The following is a 24,889-nucleotide window of genomic DNA, read 5'->3' as shown; positions in this document are numbered from 1 at the left end:
AACTATTATAACCGATGTCTTAACACCTTTATTAAACTAGAGGCAGAATGAAAATGGGCCAGTGTAGCCTCCACATGTTGACAAATGGTGATAGTATTGCTCTCAGGATAACATAAGGACAGTGAAATCATTTAAAAAATCACCACTCTAGAATCATTTGGCTTTGTTTTTTTAATTGCATTTTTGGGGGACTCATTAGAACAAAAATGCTAAGGAAGGGGTCATTTTCTTTAGCTAGGCTGAAGTAATTTAGTGTTTCTATAGCTACTAGAAAAACACAGAAATTAATTTGCTAAAGATTACCCCCTTCATAGATTGTGTTAGTTAATAGATGGTTGGTACTGTATGTTCCAGGCAGAGCTGGAAAAGATACGGTGTTTAGAGCGCTGGCAAAAGCAGGAGTACACAAAAACAAACACAAAAATTTTAAGAGTTCGATACTTGCCCTTTCTAAAACAGGCTCTGTAGTGGTCATCACTGAAAAAAAATGAGCATTTTGTTGCTCTCTCTGACACTTTGCAATGTTTTCATTTTAATTACATGGTATGAGGTAGGGCCCTTTATTATTTTCAGTGCTTAGGACCTCGAAAGGTTTCAATGAGGCCCTGATGTCGGTGGTCCTTGTGGCTCCATCCGAGTGTTTTTATTCTTTTTGCATTCCTGCAGCTGAATGCTGAGGCAAGATTATTAATCCGGAGGAGGTTGTACCAAAAAGAAATGACTGGCGGAGCTCTGTTTGGCCTGTTCTGCTGCTTTCCCAAACAATACTGTCATCGGTTGGTACAAACAGTGACTTTCTCTTAGGCAACACGGGCCAGGTATAAAAGAGTGCTCACAAAACCCCAGAAGATCCCTAAGTTTTTCTTGGTACCGATGAATGTCTAAGATCCAGCAGTTTCTAATTTATAATCACAGTCAAATGTTGCTGTGAGGAGAGTCAGTGTTCCTTAAGTTCTCTACCTCAACCTCAGTTTCCCGTTTAGAATACTCACTTCCTTTCCACCTGACCTGCTTCCAAACTTGACTCATGCCACAGCTTTGGTTTTCATCCAACTCTTTCTACCCAGAATGCAGCAGAATGAATGGCAGCCACCCCACCACTTGAGGCTCACTGTCCTAGGCTCTTGAATAAAAAGACAGAAAGTAGAGAAATAGTTCCTTTGAAATACAGACCCCTTCTAGGGAGTAGGGAATCTATTTTCTTCCTTTGCTTTGGATTCTGCTTAAGACTCAGGATGCAGGATGCTCTCTTGATGGGGGACAGACAAGGCTGAAAAGAGGGACATACTGAGCAATGAGGAACAGCTGAGAGCTACAAAGATAGGGCTGTGCTTATGTATAAATAGAAATGTTGCTGCTACCCTGATGAATCAGACCAGATGTTTCTCTGATGTCTCTGTTTGGTCCTTTGGTTTATAAAAAAAAGTATAATTTTGCTAAAATTATATATGGGGCCAGGAATGTGGCACAAATGCTTTAAGCTTAAATAATACGTAAAAGAACAAAATTACGTTACTGAAGAAAACTGTATCAACAAGAAAAACCTCCATTTAGAGAAGGACAGAAAAGAGCAGGATGGAAACAATCTGTTGATGGAGTTGACGAATTAAGATTCAGGAGATCAGAATTCTAATCCTTCCTCTGTCACTAGGTGTGTGACCTTGGGCAAGCCAGGTCGTTTTCTTGGGTCTAGCTATATTTATATTTATTTTTTAAAAATATTCATTGCAGTAGAGTTGATTTACAATGTTGTGTCAGTTTCTGCTGTACAGCAAAGTGAACCAGCTATACATATACATATATCCACTCCCTTTGAGATTCTTTTCCCATATAGGTCATTACAGTGTATGAAGAAGAGTTCCCTGTGCTACACATCAGGTCCTTATTAGTCATCCATTTTATATACAGTTGTGTGTATATGTCAATCCCAACCTCCTAATTCATCCCTCCCCCTCCTTTCCCCTCCTGGCAACCACAGACTGCTCTCTATATCTGTGACTCTATTTCTGTTGGTATATATATATATTTTTAAATGGGGGACGGGCAGGGTGAGAATGGGGTTTCATGGCCGGGTTCATTAAATTGACTTTTTTAGGTGTTTTTGCAGCCCTAAACATCTGTGAACCCAACCATGTTTTCTTTTTCAATTTAGTTTCTTTTTTCCTGGCTTTTAGTTTCATTGAGGGGTTGGTATGTGAAAGACAAGGTAGGGCGTAAATATGAATTAACACAAGGCCTCTGTCCTCAAGATGCTTATAACATACTAGCAGATATGAGAGTTACACAAAATACTATAAACTGTGATTGATTCCAGAGGCAGACATGAACAAATGCCATGAGAACTCAGAGGAAGAAGAGATCACTGCCAGCTTGGACGATAAGAAATAACTTGCTGGAGGAGGACATCCGCATTTGATGGGGGAGGGGGTGGGGGCTTGAAAGTTGGTGAGTTTTTAGCAGGCAGAGTTAGAGAAAAGGACATTCCCGATATAAGAAACAAGAGGAGGCAAGGGGCAAGAACAGTGCTGGATGTATTTGGGGAACATGAGCCGTTTGGGGTGGCTGAGCACAGGCTATGAGTCAGGTAGCAATGATGGTTTGGGACCACATTAGGGAGGCCCTTTTCATCTTAGTAGAGCATGCATTTTACTTCGTAGGCAGCGGGGAGCTGTCTTTCTGAACTTGGATGTGACCTGGCCTGAACTGTGCTTTAGGATAATTCACCTACAGCAAAGTGTAGGATGAACTGGAAGTGGAAAGGTCTCAGGGGAAGGAGGACAGCTAAAAAGCCAATGCATAATCTTGGTGAAAGCTAATCAAGCCTGAGCTAGGATGGTGTCAGTGGGAATAGAAAGCATTTCAAATGGCTTGGATTTATGCAAGCTAGGGAGGGAGGAAGGGACTCAAAGGTAACTCCGTGTTTAAGCAAGTCAGTGGTAGATCCTACTAGTTCTACTAACATAAAAAGGAAATTCAAGAAGAGAAGGGTGTTTGGGCGGGGGAAAGGGGGAAAGAATTCACTTTCCATGCACTGAATTTGAAGCACAGGAAGCATGCATAGCTTTGTGGAGGTGTTCAACATTCACAAACTCCTCCTGACTGGACCTCAGTACTGTGGATGGGGCTGGAGATGGGTATCTTGGAGTCAACATTACCTAAGTGAAGGAGCTGAAGTCCTCAAAGTGAAAAGATCACCAAGGAATCGGAGAGTGAGGCAGGAAGAAGACGGACAACAGAGTCTTGAGAAATGTCTAAATTCTTCCATTATGATGAACTGGGCATGGCCAATGTTACAGAATATAATCAAGAGAGTGCCACATGATTGTGTCCAAGGGGAAAGGGAATATTGAAAGGGAGTGGCTGTTGAACCACAGTTGCATTACTGCTTGGGGGATTAAGGGTTTAGAGCTAGTGTCTAGATTGCCTAGAAGGAACTGGCTATTAAGAAAATAGTTAAGAGCATTTGTGATGATGGAGCCTCTTATGTATGTGTCTTCTGACAGATGAACAAATGAGAAAATTGGACATGTACCTGGTCCTCAGACTGACAGCCAAAATTGCAAATCCTCATCTCTCCTTTATATTGAAAATGTGTACTTAGAACCCAAAGCTTCTTTCTTTCTTTTGGAAATCTCAGATTATTACCAGCCTTTGTTTTTCAGACTATGACCAGGGAATTTATTATCTTTTCTCCTCCAGAGTTCCCCAACTTTTAGTTCCCTCTGGTCCTGGGTTTTGGGTCAGATTCTTAGAGTTGGATTCCATCGACAATAAATATGTAGATCACCTCTGGGAGCTTGGTGTCAGAAGCTCTAGAGGGAGGAAAAAGGAGGAGAGAGTAGGGCAGGCAGGGAAATGAGACTTTATTGTATTTCACACACAAAGGCCTGTTTGCAAACTACAATGTAAACTAAGACTTTTAACAGCAAAGGATTTATCTTCACTTTAAAATCTGGGATTTCACCAGGCAGATAACACTGGTATAAATCCAAGTAGGATTAACTGCCTCCCAGCAATGCAGATTGGTTTAACACTTTTGTTCATTTTATTTTTCTTCAATATTTTTTTTAAGTGATAATAATTTACAAAAACCATGAAATGTTTACTTTTGGCTCCACAACCGTTAGAACAATTCTACCTGCCAAAGGGGGGAAACCCCTTAAGGAATCCAGATCCATCAGTGAATTAAAAAATTAGGAAACTGGGGTTTTAATCTATGAACTAGCTATGTTACTTTATGTAGGTTGCTTAATAGAATTCTATGGTTCAATTTTTTTCATTGGCTAAATGGTGATTTTAAAAAACACTGGTTCGGCTTATCTCACAGAATTATTGTTCAGGTTGTGAAAGTATTTTCTCTTTAAATTATAAACATTAGATACATTCCAGACATACTGTTACTTAAGCAACTAGATAACCACTGAAGCCAGTCTGGGGTCAGAATGGGTAGGTGAAGGAAGAACTGGGATTTGGGGAAACTGGATGCAGTAAGTAGGATTACTGGGGATTGGCAGAAGTTGTTTTCTTCAGCTCAACAATGAATGACGCTAATGAGACAGCAAGCTAGGAAGAAGAAAGAAAAACCACTGTGAATGTTTCATACACCACTCCTAATGCTGCTTTGAAATAACTGCTTGGGTAAATAAATTCCTTATATAGTGACTAATAAAGAGATGCCCAAATTTGTACATCTGATGCCCATTATTCCCTTGCTCTCTGACTTCTTTCTTTCTTCTTCTTCTTTTTTTAAAAAATATTTATTTATTTATTTTCGGCTGTGTTGGGTCTTTGCAGCCGCTTGCTGGATCTTTAGTTGTGGCGCGTGGGCTTCTCTCCAGTTGTGGTGCGCGGGCTTAGTTGCCCACGGCATGTGGGATCTTAGTTCCCCGACCAGGGATCGAATCAGCGTCCCCTGCATTGGAAGATGGATTCTTTATTTTTTATTTAATTTTTGGCTGCATTGGGTCTTCGTTGCTGCGCGCAGGCTTTCTCTAGTTGCGGTGCGCGGGCTTCTCATTGAGGTGGCCTCTCGTTGCAGAGCACGGGCTCTAGGCACGCGGGTTTCAATAGTTGTGGCACACGGGCTCAGTAGTTGTGGTGCACGGGCTTAGTTGCTCCGCAGCATGTGGGATCTGCCCGGACCAGGGCTCTAACCTGTGTCCCCTGCATTGTCAGGCAGATTCTTTTTTTTTTTTCAGTGCCCGTACATGCATTTATTATCATTATTTATATTTATTTATTTATTTATTTATTTATTTAACATCTTTATTGGAGTATAATTGCTTTACAATGGTGTGTTAGTTTCTGCTTTATAACAAAGTGAATCAGTTATACATATACATATGTTCCCATATCTCTTCCCTCTTGCCTCTCCCTCCCTCCCACCCTCCCTATCCCACCACTCTAGGTGGTCACAAAGCACCAAGCTGATCTCCCTGTGCTATGCGGCTACTTCCCACTAGCTATCTATTTTACGTTTGGTAGTGTATATATGTCCATGCCGCTCTCTCACTTTGTCAAAGCTTACCCTTCCCCCTCCCCATATCCTCAAGTCCATTCTCTAGTAGGTGTCTTTATTCCGGTCTTGCCCCTAGGTTCTTCATGACTTTTTTTTTTTTCCTTAGATTCCATACATATGTGTTAGCATATGGTATTTGTTTTTCTTTCTGACTTACTTCACTCTGTATGACAGACTCTAGGTCCATCCATCTCACTACAAATAACTCAATTTCATTTCTTTTTATGGCTAAGTAATATTCCATTGTATATATGTGCCACATCTTCTTTATCCATTCATCTGTTGATGGACACTTAGGTTGCTTCCATGTCCTGGCTATTGTAAATAGAGCTGCAATGAACATTTGGGTACATGACTCTTTTTGAATTATGGTTTTCTCAGGGTATATGCCCAGTAGTGGGATTGCTGGGTCATATGGTAGTTCTATTTGTAGTTTTTTAAGGAACCTCCATACTGTTCTCCATAGTGGTTGTATCAATTTACATTCCCACCAACAGTGCACGAGGGTTCCCCTTTCTCTACACCCTCTCCAGCATTTATTGTTTCTAGATTTTTTGATGATGGCCATTCTGACCAGTGTGAGATGATATCTCATTGTAGTTTTGATGTGCATTTCTCTAATGATTAATGATGTTGAGCATTCTTTCATGTGTTTGTTGGCAATCTGTATATCTTCTTTGGAGAAATGCCTATTTAGGTCTTCTGCCCATTTTTGGATTGGGTTGTTTGTTTCTTTGATATTGAGCTGCATGAGCTGCTTGTAAATTTTGGAGATTAATCCTTTGTCAGTTGCTTCATTTGCAAATATTTTCTCCCATTCTGAGGGTTGTCTTTTGGTCTTGTTTACGGTTTCCTTTGCTGTGCAAAAGCTTTTAAGTTTCATTAGGTCCCGTTTGTTTATTTTTGTTTTTATTTCCATTTCTCTAGGAGGTGGGTCAAAAAGGATCTTGCTGTGATTTATGTCATAGAGTGTTCTGCCTATGTTTTCCTCTAAGAGTTTGATAGTGTCTGGCCTTACATTTAGGTCTTTAATCCATTTTGAGTTTATTTTTGTGTATGGTGTTAGGGAGTGTTCTAATTTCATACTTTTACATGTAGCTGTCCAGTTTTCCCAGCACCACTGGCAGGCAGATTCTTAACCACTGCGCCACCAGGGAAGACCTGGAAGGTGGATTCTTAACCACTGGACCACCAGGGAAGTCCCTGACTTCTGTTACCATGACTGCAACAGTAATTTAGTGTAAATAAAAATGCTCTAGCTTTATTCAGTGCAGGGCTCTAAATCTCTAGCTTCAACACTTTCTTTTGTCCAAACACTGAGGGATACGATGGTTAGACTTGGAAGTCTGACTATGGAGTCAGATAGTAAGAAATCAGGGTTCTAGACACTGGAAATGATCACTTCAATCCATCACCAAGCCACATATCAACAAGCTTAATCACAAAAGGTTTTTGAGGGAAAGAAGTTGAAGTAACCAATATCACTGAAGCATTGTAGACCTATCTGTATTGGCGGTTGATTTGCCAGGTAACATGGCTGTTCCTCAGTTTTCTCACCTGTTAAACAGGAGGCAGGATGAGATTCTCTCTAAGGTTACTTCCTGTTGTGAAATACTATTACTCTAAATAACAGTTTAGAGAAAATTACAAAACGCGTCCTCATACCTCTTGATAAACCCAAACAATACAGGAAACAAAAATGTCCCCTTGTAGATCCGTCCCTTTGTGCCAAGTAGGGAGAAACGGGGGACAAACACTAAACAACACCCCCCCAAAAGGAGTTAAAAAAAAAACAACGCAATGTATACTTATGGAACCCTTGCTAGGTTTTATGCAGCCATGTTCAAGAAACATTGTTGGAAACCTACTATGTGCAAGACACTGTTTAAGTTGTTAGTTTTCAATTTTAAAATTATAATTATTACTTTTCAAGCAACCCAAATCTGAACTGGTGAATATTGCCTTGGGTGGGCATAAAATTAAACCCAAGGTCAAGGGAGACAGTCTACAGATAGACCAAAAATAAAACTCAAGTGACATCATTAGAGACTTCGGTAAAAAAGCCAACATATTGCAGAAAGATCGAAGGCAAAAAAAGAGAAACATGTTTGGTTAATACTAGGCTTTTGAGCATTTCATGTGCTTGCGAGGCCCGTCCATCCATCCACACCACACTTCTTAACCATGCTATTCTAAACCGATGACAAATCCAGCTTTAGCGCGGACAGGTCGCAGAGCACTGTCCCCACACAATCCCATAATCCCAGACCCCGCTGCCAACTCTCCTCTCTGGGAAGGAAGGAAGCGTTTCCCCTAGGGTGACTGTAAAATAAAGCAGCATCTCCAATCTCTCCGTCCAATGAGAAAGAAATGTTGGTCCAAATAAATAAAGACATAAATGTATACATACAAGAAAAAGGGTGGGAAAAGAGGAAAGGGAAGCTCTTTTCCTTTCTTTTTAAATTTCCCGCACCCCTTTTCCACCCCACCTCTCCACGCCGGCTCCACTTCAAGAAGCAGCTGGGAAGACTGGTAGACCGGGAAACGCACTGCAGGGCGGTGGTGGAGAGGGTATTTGGAAAGTAGGCGGGACTGGCTGGATGAATAACTCGGGGTCCGATTTTTCCTGCCTTCGGCGGCAGTTCCTCCTCCGCTTCGTTACTCTACTGCACACGCGGCTTGGCTCTCGGCCCTCGATTACTCCGGCCTATCACCCTGGGATGCCGCCTGCCGCCGCCACAACCGCGGCTGCCGGGCTTGTGGGATCCGCCGCGGAGTCGGAGCCGGACCCCGAGCAGCGGCGAGAGCCTTGGCCTGAGAGTTAGAGGGGCGGGCCGGCTCATTCCTGGGGTGGGTGCCGAGGACTGACGGGCGAGAACCCGGGGCCACCGCCCCCCCTGGCCCCCCCACTCGGGGGTGAGGGAGTGGACACTCGGAGCCCCTGAGGAGGCGGCGGCGGCGGCGGCGGCGGCGGCGGCGGCGGCGGGAGCCGGTCAAAGGGGGCGGCCCCTGGCGGCGACGCCCCCAGCCCAGCCCTCCCTGGCCCCACTCCATCCCCAGCCCCGGCCCGGTCGGCCCGCGGGTGACATCGGCTGGGGCACAGAAAGGCGGCTCCGAGGGGGCGGGCGGGCGCGCCGCCCCTCCCGGGTCCTTCCACGTCCCCTCCCGGGAGGGACCCATACCTGAGCCCGGACCCACCCCCACCCGGGGCCACGCTGGATCCGCCTCCCGGGCTGGGTCCCGCCCGCCGGCTGCAGGTGGGCAGCAGCGCCCGAGCCGCGGGCAGTGGGCGGCGGGGAAGGAGGTGAGCCGCGTCCGAGCCGGCTGCCGCTCGGGTCCTTGCCCCCGCAGCTGCGCTCTCCTCCTCCCCTTCCCGCAGGCAGGGCGCGGAGCCGCCGCCCGCCCCGCCGCCGCCGCCGCCGCCTCGTCCCTCAGGGGCACCATGGAGCTCTCCCTGTCGTCCGGAGGAGCCGCGGAGGCGCTCTCCTGGCCGGAGATGTTCCCGGGACTGGAGTCCGACTCGCCGCTCCCCCCGGAGGAGCTGGACGCTGTTGTCCCGGTCAGTGGGGCCGTGGCCGGTGGCATGTTGGATCGGATCCTTCTGGAGTCCGTGTGCCAGCAACAGAGCTGGGTCCGGGTGTATGGTAAGGACCAAAGGCCGTCTTAGAGGCTGATGTTTCGTATCTTTGCTCAGGCTGAAATTCATTCCCTGGTCTCAGTCCTGTTCTCAGTCCCCATCCATCCTGGGTCCGTTTCCCACATCCCTTTTGGTTCTGGGGTGCATTTCTGACAAGTTTCTCCAGACTAGTACTTGAGAGATGTGACTCAGTATGGTCTTTGGACCTTTTCATGTACCTGCAGTAAATTTAAGGTGGAGTTGGGCTGTGTAGACTTAATTCTCAGGTGGTGACTTCAAGGGAAGTGTCAGCTGATCTTCAAGAACACACCGTGAAATCAAATGAATGGCGTTTCATTGCTTTCTCTGGAGTGAGGCAAGGCTGGAAACTAAGATATTATGAAAAAGCTTAGCAGAGGTTAAGATAATAAAATAAAAATCAGAAGCGTTTATTTGGTGGGAACAGTCTAATTCTATAACCTGTTTCTGAACCTCACTCTCCAAAGGCAAGCATTTAGCCCAAGGGGTGTGGATTGTTTCGGATTGCACTGTTGTTTCTGGTGCTCTTTGTAAAGTGACTGGTTTGCTACTCAGCAAGTTAAAAAGTGATGAACACACTAAAACTTTCCCTTTCTGCATTCCTAGTAACCACCTCTTTAATTAAAACTGAATGATGAGATTCTATTAGGGCGAGCCTTGTGGCAGCATTAAAACCATGCTGGTTTTGAAAACCCGTAGCCCAAGGATTTATAGCCTGGCATTCAGGACTGAGCTGTGGCTTTCCAAATATTGAAACGTCAAGGAGTTTATCACTTAGCTCACAGGACTATAAAAGACATTAATAATGTGGCTGAGTATAAGATGGCAAATTAGAAGCACCTGAGATCAACACAATGTTAAGATGTTATCCTGCAGTCATGTGCATCTAATACTGTTAGTGATCAAGTACATTATGTTTTTTTGTTTTTTGTTTTCATCCTGAACAGGGTATGTGTTTAGTATTCAAGAGTGACTGTGACTTTGAAGTTGTCTTCCTGGATAGTTCAGTTGATTTCAAGACTTTAAAGTCTATCACCATGAGAAAGATCATAGAACTGGGAGTCCAGAGATCTGAATTTTTGTCTCAGTTCTTCCACTAAATGGCTATGTGATTTGGAGCAGAGCAGGTCACTTTTTTGATGTCTCATTCCTCTTCTGTAAGATGAGTGGATTAGATCAAATAATCTCTTAATGGTCCTTGTAGTTCCAAAAATATATCAATTTTTATAACCAATTCTTAATTGTATTTTGCTGGATGTTTATAAATGTTTCTTGATGTTATTTTAATTAACTGAAAGAATTAAAGCAAAGAAGTGGGAGATGATGCAAGGTCACCCAGTTCATTCTCAGCAGATTAAAAACTTTAGTGCCTGATTTTTCTACCCACCTGCTGTTCCTACTTAGCCAATGGTTTATATTATAACAAAGGTTGGTGGGAATCTGAAATTGAGCTTGACTTAGAGTATATTGTGGTTACAACTTTTTCCTATTCTATCCTTCCTGTCCTTATACACTTCTTTTGTATGTTGTTTTTTATATGAAGTTAGAGATAAGGCCTTGTTACTGCAAGAATATGTATATATGACAATTCAGTATTTCAGTGTCAAACTATTCTGTCTGGATTTTCTAGACCTAGTGTTAACTACCTTCTTTGCATATAACCCATAAAACTATGTGCTTGTTTTTGTAGTCCATTCCTAGGGCTAGGTTTGTGCGTATATTCTTAAATATATATGTATATTCTCTCTCACACACACATATATAGTGTGCATTTCAAAGCCAATTTTCAGACTTTCGACTGCATTGTAACTTTTTTGTCTTCCCTATCAATTAACCAGAAGTTTTTATTTACTGTTTAGTACTGCTACTTTCCTTCCTCTAAGGCAGCTCATCTTGGGTACTACTTTATTGTCTTTAGTTTGATGGAAATATTCCAAAACTATCTGAATGACTCTTGGCTTTTCTATGTCCTTAGCTAGTTTTTAAGTTGCCTGTTGTATAGCTCTTTGAAAAGCTTTGAAGTAAAAAAAATAGAATGTAGAAAATCAATTTGGAAAACAGTTCATTTTGGTTTTCTTGTTTATTTGTTTTGTGTGTTCAAAATCCTGATTGTTTTGGAACATCAAGGTTGTTTTACACAATTGAAAGAGACTTTGATGAGTGTACTCAAATGTTTTTTAAAGAAATCCAGAAACTAGTCTAGAGCATGCAACTGGGGGCTGAGAACCTGGGTTTTCATTCTGGCCTTGCCACAAATTGTTGTTTAACTTTGGGCAAGTAATTTTAAGTCCGTGGGTCTAGGTTTCTACATAAAATGTGGAATCTGGAGTAATTGTATCTATGGTACATTTTAGTTTGAGTTTTCTGATTCTATGGCCTACTCTATTATTTAACCTACAACTTTGCCTCCCAAATCCACCCTGACTCTTGGGGCCAGGCATCAAGCAAGCCTTTAATACATTTAAATCATGACTATCAGGATTCTGGGGAGCACTTTTATCAAAAGGTCAATGAACTGAGTTTTGAAAAAAGGAATGTTGAGGGCAGATGTATATTTGTTTGGAATGTTTTCACAAGATAGGAAGGTGGGAATGGGGATCTCAGATCTAGCTCATTCAGTTTTGAGACCTAACCTAGAATAGACCTGTGGGTTTTAAAGATAAGATGCAAAGTAAGGAGCTGTATTAAGTGCTCCTGGCTTCTGGCTATGGTTTATATCCTCTTCAATATACTTAAGGTTTGAAATAAGTATGCAAACAAACAAGAAGAATAGAAGTAACCCCTCTCCCCAAATATCTTAATCGAAACTTTTATTTTATTTATTTACTTACAGAAACTTTTGGAAACAATATTTTATTAGTTTGCCTCACAAAATTTGAAGACTGGGTACTGTTTTGAGTTTGCTACTGATAGGTCTGGCTCTTTGGTGGATTATACCTATATTCAGAGTTTTGTGTATTGTCATGATTGCAAACTTTTTGGAATTTGTCCAGAGCTTTATAATTTGTAGACCTATATTTAGAACACAAACAAATGCACATTTTTGAGACACAGCCAAGAGAAAATAGTTATGCTGTGCTATTCTTCATTTTCTTTTAGTTGTATGTTTTATTCCAATATTATTATAAGTTGTGCCCATGCCTGTCAAGACTATAATATTTTTGACACCAGGGAATCTGTCTTGTTTATCTCTGTATTCCTATCTTGCCACTCCCTTCATTGTCACAGTGTCTAGCAGATCGATACCTCCCCCATGGTAAGTCAGTATGTGCTGAATGTTGATCCATCTGTCCTTTGACCATCCAGATCTCAACCTGACTGACTGTATGGGTGGTAGAGTAGCTTAAACAAAGGCATGCCACAAACAGCTAAATATGGATGCAGAATCCAAGAGCATCAAATGCAGAACATTTTTCAGATATTTATAGCCTCAAAGTGAAGTCAATTGGCTGAAAAAGCTCAGCAGCCCAGCAAAAGGAAACGGGAGCGGCAAAGCCAGCCTCACTGTCTCTGCTTTCTGGTAAACAATGAGGACGTTAAAATTAACTACTTTACCATGAATGGATGGTGAGTGAAGGGCACTATTTGGGGGAAATTAAAGATACCAATCTCCAGCAGTGCCCGCATTGGAGCTCTGCACCCATCAGTACAACAGATCTGCAGGTGTGTGCACAGATGTGCTTTTAAATAGGTAGAGGGGAAATATAGTTCTCATGATGAAGTGATCACCAAGAAACCATATTGTTTTTAATTTTAATAGTATGGGCAGGACTTATCTGAAATATTCAGTTAATAAAATAGTATCAACATTATTGCCTACCATTAAGCTAATATATAGCTCATTGTTTATTAATGATTGATAGGGACCTCCTGGAAAATTTCTAAAGGCTTGTACTATTTCAGCAAGCAGAAGAAAAAGGGAATTAATCATACTGCATCAAATATAATATAATTCTAGAAATATGGCAATGGGAATTTGGTAAGAACTTCTCATGAACTGGTTATGAGTTGATGGGGGCAGAAGTCTTATCTGGTTGTAGTAAGTAATATTGCTTATACTTCATAAATTAAAACAAAGGATGATTTAATTAAAGAAGTATATTTTATTGCATTTTTAGAGAACATGTTTCTATGTTTACTTAAAATGTTGCAACCAGTAACCAGTCCAGGAAGTTATTTTATTGTGGTCCAGTATGAATTAGTTATGACTAACTCACTGGCCTTATACAGAATGTTCTTAGCATAATTCATTTTGAATATTCTCAGCAACTCATTCTTTTTTTAAAAAAATACTTATTATTATTATTATTATTATTATTTGCTGTACACGGGCCTCTCACTGCTGTGGCCTCTCCCGTTGCGGAGCACAGACTCCGGACACGCAGGCCCAGCGGCCATGGCTCGCGGGCCCAGCCGCTCCGCGGCATGTGGGATCCTCCCGGACTGGGGCACGAACCCGTGTCCCCTGCATCGGCAGGCAGACTCTCAACCACTGTGCCACCAGGGAAGCCCCGTAATACTTATTATTTTTTAAATTAATTAATTAATTTTATTTTTGGCTGCATTGGGTCTTCGTTACTGCACGTGGGCTTTCTCTAGTTGCGGCGAGCGGGGGCTACTCTTCGTTGCGGTGCGTGGGCTTCTCATTGCGGTGGCTTCTCTTGTTGCGGAGCACGGGCTCTAGGCGTGCGGGCTTCAGTAGTTGTAGCACATGGTCTTCAGTAGTTGTGGCTCGCAGGCTTTAGAGTGCAGGCTCAGTAGTTGTGGCACACGGGCTTAGTTGCTCCGCGGCATGTGGGATCTTCCCAGACGAGGGCGTGAACCCATGTCCCCTGCATTGGCAGGCGGATTCTTAACCACTGTGTCACCAGGGAAGTTCCGCAAATCACTCATTCTTACACGTCTTACATATGCACCCCATGATTCCTGTTTTGTGGTAACATGTAGATAAATGAAATTGCTCAACCAAGACTAAAAACTTTTATGTGCTCTATCTAATTGATTGCCAGAAGAAAATCAGTGACTTTGTATTCAGTATATCCCAAAACATGTTCATGTTACTTAAGTGTTTTAATTTCCTCAAATACTATTAATTGAACTTTTACAAATGAGCATTAATGTTTTAGGAATCCTTGGGATCTTAAGCTTGAGCTCAGTACTCAAGGATGGGGACTTCCCTGGTGGCCCAGTGGCTAAGGCTTCAGGCTCCCAATGCAGGGGGCCCAGGTTCAATCCCTGGTCAGGGAACTAGGTTCTGCACTCCACAACTAAAGATCCCACATGCGGCAACTAAGACCCAGCACAGCCAAATAAATAAGTAAATCTTTTTAAAAAGTATTTAAGCGCATTCATTTAAAAAAAATACTCAAGGATGAGGCATTGACTTTGAGTGTTGACACATCATTTTCCCATAATCTCCAATACATTTTATACACAGTAGGAGTAGACAGTTCTCCACTGAAATTAAAGAGAACTTCCAAGAAGGCCTAGGTATATACTGTTTATTTTAAATTATATTGATTTCAAATAGCCCTCCTTTTTTTCCTTCAAGAGAAAATTTATGTATCTCATTTAAATTATGTATTCTACTAATGTCTCAGATGGTGGACAATTTCCTTTGCAACATCTTAGTATTTTTCTACCCTCTATCATGTTGGTTTATTGCTATTTCATTTTCAGAGAACGAAAATATTTTTGCAGAATAGAAACTATACAGCCACAATCCCTTGTCTAAAACCGTTTGGACTAGAGTGTTTCAAAATTCAAAACTTTTGATTTTAGAAAATATGGTATATATAGTGATATAAACCCCCTAGTGGTGTGTGGAGCAACATCAGTCATGTTAATATTTCTGCAATTAAACAAATGGACATTCATGCTAAGTATGGTATAACACTATACATAGCATGATGTCAGTGCAGGTCAGATTTTACTGCTAGAGAAATTATGAAAAAAGAGCGTTCAGAGCTTTTTGGGTTTAGGAATTGCCGGTAAGGAATTGAGGATCTGTACAAATTCTCTGATGTAAATAATATGAAGTTCTAGAATGCCCCTGTTTATCTGAGAATAGTTTGTTTATAAGGATTGCCTTTATCTTCTTCAGATAATAAGATTCAGTGTATGCACTTTAAAAAATGATGTACAGGGCTTCCCTGGTGGCGCAGTGGTTGAGAGTCTGCCTGCCGATGCAGGGGACACGGGTTTGTGCCCAGGCCCGGGAAGATCCCACATGCCGCGGAGCGGCTGGGCCCGTGAGCCATGGCCGCTGAGCCTGCGCGTCCGGAGCCTGTGCTCCGCAACGGGAGAGGCCACAACAGTGAGAGGCCCAAGTACCGCAAAAAAAAAAAAAAAAAAAAAAAAAAGTGATGTAGAGTTGTGTCCTATTTATGATGAATGAAATAAATTTTTCTGATTTGCTAAGGAAAAGAAAAGGGATTCATATGACAAAGTAGGCTTTACTGAGATTACTGAGGAAATGGTAGCAAGGCAGTGGTTTCTTACACTTTGTTTTATTAGAAAGAAGGATAAGGTAAATTGAAGTGGAGGGTTTATGTAATTGTTTTTAGCAGTTGCTCTCTGGAGTAGCACAAAGTGATTTGATTACCTTTTAAGTAGGTGAACCACAGAAAGGCATTGAACTAATGACTGAGTTAATCCAGAAAAAATTCAGCTGTCTGCTCCCTTGTCCCACCCTATTGGAATAACTTTTAAGTAACTAGAGAGGTGTTCAGTCTTGTTAACCAGGAGGAGGAGTTTGAAGTGTGCTGAGGGCACTCCGCCCTTGGCAGAGGGATAATTGCTCTCTGATGTTTGTTTCTTCCCAAAGGCTATCAAGTGCTTCTCAAGACCTGTTGGTAGAGAACCTTTTACAAGTTTAATGTAGCTGGTTTTCTTGTGGAAGGCAGCCATCGAGAAGTACATGATATGTAAATAGTAGGGAAAAAAAGATGTCCTGAGGCCCAGCTCAATGGGGTTAGAGGGAATATGGTAAACAAAAGAAATAAAAATTGAGCCCTTGAAAGCATGACAAAACTTCATTTGCTGCCCTGTGACTTAGAAGTTATCATCTTCCTATCTCTATCAGCAGGGTTCAGGTGTTAGGAGTCTTGAGTTTTACCTTCCCTTACTCAGTGTAGTTACATTAATTGGTTGTCTGTGGCCACTTTGCTCATAAGGGTCCGGTTTAGATCCTGATTACATTCTTATTCCCCCATAAATTGTCTTCAACTTGGCTCAAGTTCTGTTCATGTTGTGTCATTTACAGTAGGCTTTCTAAAAGTATCCCCTCCCTGCTCCTAAGTCTAAGACATTGGTAGTACTTGCAGATACTGTTTGGGAGAGTGAAAATTTAGAGAGGAAAAATTTAACGTAAGGCAAGAAAACAAAGTTCAGAAGAATAGTGTGAAGAGTTAAAAAGTGTAGAAAGTTGATAGTCCTAAATATTTTTCAAAAGAATCCTTTAAGTTTCCTCATTAAGTAAACTGACTCATGAAATTTAGCTTATTCCCAAAATTGGAGACAAATTCCACAGTTTGTCAGGATTAGAACTCTTAACCTCAGATTCCTCAGCCTCCTGTTATAGCTTCTAGATCTTACTGCTTTCCCTTAGGGAGATGGCCTTTCAAAGCTGAAGGTCAGTGAGAAATACCAGATTGTTAGTTTCACAGTCTTTAAGGGAAATGCTGGAAGTACCATTACCTAGGTAACAGAAAACAAAAATGGTCAAAACATCCAGAAAGTAGGAGGATGAGAATAATCTCATAGTGATCCTTAAGAGGTAGATTAGAGGACAGATTAGATCTTTTCCTAAATTCTTTATTCTGCCATTGGAGGGATGTTTTGAGGGATGTTTTGAGGGATGTTTCATTTATGATCCTTAGAATCCTGGGTAATCCTTAGTAGCTTTATACCTCCCTTTTAATTTCTAACCTCTCTGATTCATATTATTAAAAATTTAATACTATTTTCCTAATTATGAATGTAATCCATGCTTAATGTAAAGAATTCGAATTATAGGAAAAGCCAAAGAAAATTAAAATCAGCTATAATTCTACCTCTTAGAGATAATTCTTCCTTTAATATTTTACTTTATTCCAGTTTTTTCTGTGTACAGATATATTTGTTTGTACATATTTGGTATCATACTGCATCTATTTTATATCCTGCCTTTTTCTAATAGCATATTTTCTTATGGCTTTGAAAATGTTTAAAATTTTTTTCAAATATATTTTTATTTTTAAATGTAATTTTAAAAATAGGAAATACATTTCCTTCTTTCAGAATTCAAAAGGTATAAAAGGATATGCCATGAGGTCTCTCTCACCCCTCCTCCCCACCCCTCACTTGCCATCTGGCAGGCAATCATTTCCCTCCCACACAATGATTAAATGTTGGAAATTTTTGTGTATCCTTCCATACCTATTCCAGGCATATAGAAATAGATAGATAGATAGGTAAAAACTCTGCCAAGAGTGGGATCCAAGAAATTTAGTTTAAAAAAATTCAGGGTTTGGGAATTCCCTGGTGGTCCAGTGGTTAGGACTCTGTACTTTCATTGCTGAGGTCACAGGTTCAATCCCTGGTCGGGGAACTAAGATCCCGCATGGCCAAAAAAAAAAAAAAAAAGCTGGGTCATTTTTTTGTGAGGTTAATGAAGTGACTGGAACAAACCCCCAAAGGAAGTTGGTTGGGTGTTCTGGGGGTCTGGAGCCAGTTGTTGTTAATTGCTTAGTATCTGAATTGATAGTATCATAGTTTTTACTGTATATATGCTTTTTTCTCCTTTTTTACAGAATTGTTAACCCATTATAGGAATTGATCTGGAGTTTGTGTTATTCCTCCCTCACATCTCCCCTCCACACACACTTATTAATATATCTTGGGTATATTTTCGTGTCCATTTGTAAAGTGGTTCCTCATTCTTTTTATGGCTGCATGATGCTTGGATGAATCATAATTTATTAAACCAATCCCCACATTTTGCTGGTGCAAGTGATAGTGCATGAATAATCTTGGATATAAGCCATTTTGCTTGTGTATATCTATAACAAAAATTCATGGAATTGCAAGGTCAAAGATAGGTATATTTGTAATTTTGAAAGATATTCCCAAATTGCTCTTCTTAGGGGTTGTACCTATTTATATTTCTCCAGCAAGGTATGAGAGTGCCAATCTCCCCGTACATAGGGAATTATCAAGGATTTTTAATGTGACAATCTAAAAGGTAAAAATTAGTCTTAGTTTAATTTTAATTTTTAAAATCTTACATTACGTGTGATTGAGTATCTTACAGAGCCATTTAAATACACCCTTTTTTGTGACTGTACATATCTTTTGCCCATTTTTATTGGGTTGTTGGATCTTTTTCTTAGTGATTTGCAGGAACTCTTAGTATATTAAGAGCCCTTTGTCTGCCATGAGTTGCCGGTATTTTCATTTATCTTTTTTTTTTCTTTTCCTCTATGAGGAAATTATTTTTATGCAGTTGAATGTATCAATCTTCTTCTTTTTTTTTTTTTTTTTTTTTTGGCCACACTGCGTGGCATGCAGGATCTCAGTTCCCTGACCAGGGATTGAACCTGTGTCCCTGCAGTGGAAGCGCGGACTCTTAACCACTGGACTGCCAAGGAAATCCCAAATGTATCAATCTTATGGCTTTTTGGTTTTATGTCCTAGTTAGAATGGCCTTTCCTATTCTGAGGTTATAAAATAATAATGGTTTGTCTAGTACTTTCTTGTTTTTATTTTTACATTTAAACCTTTGATCCATTTAGAATTCATCTTGGTATAAGGTATGAGATATAGACACAATTTCACTTTTAGAAAGATGGCTTTCCAGTTATCCTAGCATCATTTATTGAATAATTAATTTTTTCCCCACTGATTTAAGATGACTCCTTTATCTTTCATTAGATTGCCATATACATTTTGGTTTATTTCACGATTTTCTATTATGTTCTGTTGGTCTGTCTATGTTCATGTGCCAGTATCACACAGCTTTATTACTGAGGTTTATATGAAAATATAATTTGTTAATGACTAATTGAACATAACTGATTTAACCATTATCCTATTTTAAACATTAACATTTTTCAAAAATTTTATATTAGCAGTCTATTGATTCTCTTTATGCATCAGTCTTTGAACTTCTGAGTGTTTCCTTAGGCTGAATTCCTAGAAGAGTATGTTTTTAAAGGCCTGATACTTAGTGCCAAATTTGTGTGACGTTCCTGGAAAGCAGTTCTTGCCACGAGTATATGAAAGTATAGCTCATAATTTTAAGTCCTACTTCTGTATTGCTACTTTCAACATATTGAAGTATGTTTGCATAGATTTCATGTAGTGCCTTAAACGTTATTTAGCACATGTTAACTGTGCTCAGAGTTCTAATGTTTGTAAGACTGACCTTCAAAACTGAGTGTTTTCCTCAATGGTACTCCTTTTGATTAATGGCATATTTCCAGGTGAATGCGGGGAGCATGAGTATAGAGTCAAAGCAGTTGGTCTGCTAAAGGTCAAATCCACGACCATGGCCTTATTTATACTACGTTAGACTCTCCAACTGAAATGACCTGACACAGATACATAATGTTCTAGATACTCTAAGAAGAACATAGTTGGTGGCTTTCATCTCAGCTGATCGTGTCCTCCTTCTACTCTTTGTTTCTCAGAGTATTAGAAGGAATTGACATCAGTGATTTGAATATAGGTTCATTTAGTTTTAGCTGGATGAATGACTGAGGTGTATACCTTATATAGCACTGTGTTAATGCTGAGTTTTTAGCATGGGATTCATTTAGGTATGTTCTAGGGAAGTTTATAATGTCAAAGCCAAATTTGAGGAATGGCAACAAGAACTAACATTAATGACAAAAGTAATTTAAAATATTTTCTTCAAAAAAAAGGGCAGGAATAGGAATTGTTTTGAAAAAGCATAGTTTGTATAGACCATTAACCAGTTAACCAAATTTTCTTTTTTTTTTTTAAGGACAATTTTTTTTAGAGCAGATGTAGTTTCACAGCAAAATGAGAGGAAGATAGCAGATTTCCCATATATCCCCAGTTCCCACACATACATAGCCTCCCCCATTATCAACATCCCCAATCAGACTGGCACATTTATTACAGTTGATGAACCTACATTAACACATCATTTTTACCCAAAGTCTACATTAGGGTTTACTCTTGGTGTTGTACATTGTCTGGGTTTGGACAAATGTAAAATGACATGCATCCACCATTATGGATCATACAGAGTATTTTCACTGCTTTAAAAACCCTCTGTGCTCTGTCTGTTCATCTCTTCTTACCCACTACCCCGCTAACCCCTGGAAACCACTGATGTTTTTACTGCCTCCGTAGTTTTGCCTTTTTCAAAATGCTATATAGTTGAAATCATACCCAAATTTTCTTTTATCCATTAATCATTTGTTTAGCATGTAATAGGAGCACACTTAGAAAGGAACAAAGTAGTTTAACTTTTAATAGTGACATAGAGCAGTTTGAGTGAAATGAAGAATCCTGTATCCAGTTAATATTGTGGAAGTTTGTAGGAGATTTTGTTTGATTTAAATTTGGGCAGGATATACTATATAAGTATCTTGTTCCCATGATTTCCTTAGGCTTGACTCTGTACAATTTTCTATGTATTTGTAAATTTCAAGAATACCCCCCGAGTGAGGAAACCCAAGGTCTTTCTAGTGCACGTTCCTATTTTGAAATGGGCCGGTTTTGCCAAGTGGTTGGTGATTAGCCTGTATCAATGAACCTGAAAAAGATGCCCAGCATAGTAGCTACCAACTAAGAAAAGACGCGGTTCAAACCTAAAAAATGACTCTACTTTTAGTATTTTCTGGCTTCATAAAGACTTCATAGTAGTTTTCATTTTTAGAGAAATGAAGATTTATTTTCTAATTTTTGAATCTTGTTTGATAACATGGTTAAGAAAGAACAATATCATATGTGGTGATTCCTATTGAAATAGAAAGATTCTCTAGAGGATTTAATATGGCCATATTTCTTGTTGTTTTATTCAGGCCAGAAAGTCCTAAGTCATTGTTTTTCAAGCACCCCCTAAATCAGTTTGAGGAAATTTTTAGTTACTTGCACTTTAGGTTATGTTTTTGATGTACATCTTGATTGTCATACCTTGAGAAATAGTCATATTACCTTGTGAAGCCGGTAATCTTTCTTTGCCTGTAGCTTAACTGGCAATGATAATGTTTCGCTTATATAACCAGTAATGTTATTCCATTTACCTGTGAGCATATTCTATAAAATGATACCTTTTTACAAAGTTGCTTTTTTTCCACAGTCTGAAAATACCCTGTATTTTTTTTCAATAAATTTATGAAAAATGATGTCTTTTCTCCATTTTATTGGGAAGTAATCATGTAAAGTTAGTGGTTTAAAGATTCTTGGTGAAGTTATATTGGAATCTGAGTAAGATTGGAACTGAGTTGCAATCCAGTACTTTTTTGGGAAAAATTACCCTATCTCTATTATCCAAGTTCATAGTTACTGTTTCCAGTTTAATATAGTTGTGTTAAAATATATCACGAGCTATTTTTTATAAATTAAAAAAATATATTTATTTATTTGGTTGTGCTGGGTCTTAGTTGCAGCAGGCGGGCTCCTTAATTGTGGCTTGAGGGCTCCTTAGTTGTGTCATGTGAACTCTTAGTTGCAGCATGCATGTGGGATCTAGTTCCCTGACCAGGGATTGAACCTGGGCCCACTGCATTGGGAACATGGATTCTTAACCACTGTGCCACCAGGGAAGTCCCTATCACGAGTTATCAAAGTAGTATTTTTATGCTTTTCTAAGTTCTCTTAGAATTTAGCAGTATGTCTTATCCTAGCTTCTCTGCCTTTTTTGGAGCCATGTAGGTAAGAATGGGTATTGAATTCTTCATTGGTGAACTGAAGGAATAAAAGTGAGGATGCTAGAGAGAGTAACCAATTCACTGTACAATTCAGTGACATTAAATATATTCACAAAGTTGTGTAACCCTCACCACTATCTATACCCACTTTTGAGAAACTGCCACTTTTCCACAACATCTGCACCTTTTTACATTCCTACCAGCAATGCACAGGGTTACAATTTCTCCACATCCTTGCCTACACTTGTTATTTTCCTTTCTTTTTTTTTTTTTGCGGTACTCGGGCCTCTCACTGTTGTGGCCTCTCCTGTTGCGGAGCACAGGCTCTGGACGTGCAGGCTCAGTGGCCATGGCTCACGGGCCTAGCCGCTCCGCGGCATGTGGGATCTTCCTGGACTGGGGCACGAACCCGTGTCCCCTGCATTGGCAGGCAGACTCTCAACCACTGTACCACCAGGGAAGCCCTCCTTTCTTTTTTGTTAAAGACATCCTAGTCAGTGTGAAGTGATATCTCACTGTGGTTTTTTTTTTATTATTAATTATTTTATTTATTTGGCTGCGTCGGGTCTTAGTTGCAGCATGTGGGATCTTCGTTGCAGTGCTCAGACTTCTCTCTAGTTGTGGTCTTTGGGCTCCAGAGCACTCTGGCTCCGTAGTTGTGGCACATGGGCTCTGTAGTTGTGGTGCGCAGGCTCCAGAGCGCAAGGGCTTAGTAGTTGTGCCATGTAGGCTCTCTAGTTGTGGCACGTGGGCTCAGTAGTTGTGACGTGCGGGCTTAGTTGCCCCACGGCATGTGGGATCTCAGTTCCCTGACCAGGGATGGAACCCGCATCCCCTGCATTCCCACCAGGGAAGTACCCTTATTGTGGTTTTGATTTTCATTTCCCTCATGATGAGTGATGCTGTGCATCTTTTCATGGGCTTATTGGCCATTTGTATATTTTTCTGGGAGAAATGTCTATTCAAATCCTTCTTTTCTATTAATTCTTAATAGATATATTTGTATTTTTCAAATTATCAGTGATAAGTGTTAATTATCCTATATAGTAATCTTAACTCTAATAACAGTGACAATCATAAGCATGATTATAACGACAACAATAATGTAAAACTTCTTGGCTGCTTACCATGAGCCAGGCACAGTTCGAGGTTCTTTAGGCCTATTAATTTATTTAATCTTCATAACTACCCTATGAGGTAAATGCTATTATTATCCTCATTTTATAGATGAAGGATCAGAGGCGTAGAGATATAAAGGAACTTGGCCAAGGTTATGGAGCAAGTAAGTGTATAGTGTGAGATTTGAACTCAGGCAGTTCAGTCTTGAGTCTGTGTTCTTAACTACTGTATAATTTCGTTTCTCATAGATAAGAACCTTAAACTGTTATTATAAAAAGCATTCACTGTGATACTTCTTAATTTGAACCTTGAAGTTTACCTATGTGTTTTATACAGCACCATAACTATAAAATAATGACATTTGATGTGCTGGATATGCTTTGGATGTCATGATGTTATTGAACATCTTCATAGAGTTGTCCAAGTTTTATTAACTGTAGACAACATGAGGCAGCTGTATGTGGGTGAGTGGTGTGAATATTTCTATATTTAAAAAAGGTTACACAAAGTCTATTAGTGATCTAAAATTTATGTATTTTTAGCAGTAATACAAAATATAAAAATAGGTTTTTTTCCCCAATAATGCCTTTGTCGGCCTATTATTGATGTTTGACCAAGCCAGTGAGAATACTGAAATTTAAGAGACCACACAATCATAAGAACCATGAATCATATTCATCTGGGGCATAGCTTTATTCTAGGATTTACACTTCAAGTGCCTCTCCCCTTTGATATCAGAAATTCTGAAAAGAGAATCCACTTTCATAGAGCCGGGTAAACCCAAGCATTGATCAGACCTTGGCCATATAAGAGACATTTTAGGATATTTTTAGAATTCACATGTTCTTTTCCAAAAGCCCAGGAACACTGGCCTCTCATCACTCCTGATTTGTTTTCATCTTAGTTCCTCTTGAACCTGGTTATCTTTATGGTGCATATGCTTTGTAGTTTAAACATATCCTAAGGTTTGTATTTCAAGGACTCAGAAACTTAAAGCATGATTTAAACACAGCAAACTATGAATCAGTTCTGAAATTTAACTTTCCTACTAATGAATTGCAGTTCTTCAAAATCTGTGATTCTTTGAGTTATGGGCAGTATAGCAATGGGAAGTGAGTTAATAGTGCTACATTCTGATCTAATTCATACGTCTTAAAAAATCCAATTTGGTATAATATATTTGACATACAACAAACTACACATATTTAAAGTATAATTTGATATGTTTTGAAATATATAAATAACTATGAAACCATCACCACAATCAAGAAAATGAACGTCTGTTTCCTCTAGAAAGTTTCCTTGCATCCCTTTGTAATCTTCCTGCCCGATCCCCACCACCGCATCACCAGACAACCACTAAACTGCTTTTTGTCTTTATGGGTTAGTTTGGATTTTCAAGAATTTTATATAAATGAAATCATATAACATACACTTATTTCTAGTCTGGCTTCTTTCATTCAGCACATTTTGAGATTCATCCATGTTGTGGCATGTATCAACAGTTAATTCATTTGTATTATCTAGTAGTATGCCACTGAGTAGATATTCCATGGTTAGTTATCAGTTCACCTTTTGTTGAACATTTGGGTTGTTTCCAGTTTTTTGGCTATGACAAATAAAGCTTCTGTGAACATTTGCGTTCAAGTCTTTGTATAGACATATGCTTTTATTTCTCTTGGGCAGATACCTAAGAGTAGAATGACTGGGTCA

The 24,889-nt window shown here is 39.9% G+C and overlaps 1 protein-coding gene across 2 annotated transcripts in view; it reads left to right on the top strand.

Moving 5' to 3' along the window:
* Window positions 1–8,960: 8,960 nt before the first annotated feature.
* The window catches only part of RASAL2 (RAS protein activator like 2), a gene marked incomplete at its 5' end in the record, with an annotated part of 369,286 nt that continues 353,357 nt past the window's right edge, over window positions 8,961–24,889 (top strand). For both annotated transcript variants that reach the window (XM_079696332.1, XM_079696331.1), the window contains one exon: window positions 8,961–9,162. In XM_079696332.1, coding sequence (XP_079552458.1) covers window positions 8,961–9,162 — 202 coding nt within the window. The remainder of the gene's footprint in view (window positions 9,163–24,889) is intronic.

This window comes from Hyperoodon ampullatus, assembly GCF_949752795.1.
Source record: "Hyperoodon ampullatus genome assembly, chromosome: 2".
Lineage (NCBI taxonomy): Eukaryota > Metazoa > Chordata > Mammalia > Artiodactyla > Ziphiidae > Hyperoodon > Hyperoodon ampullatus.
Note: the sequence above shows the minus strand (reverse complement) of the source record. Positions and strands in the feature narration are given on the sequence as shown.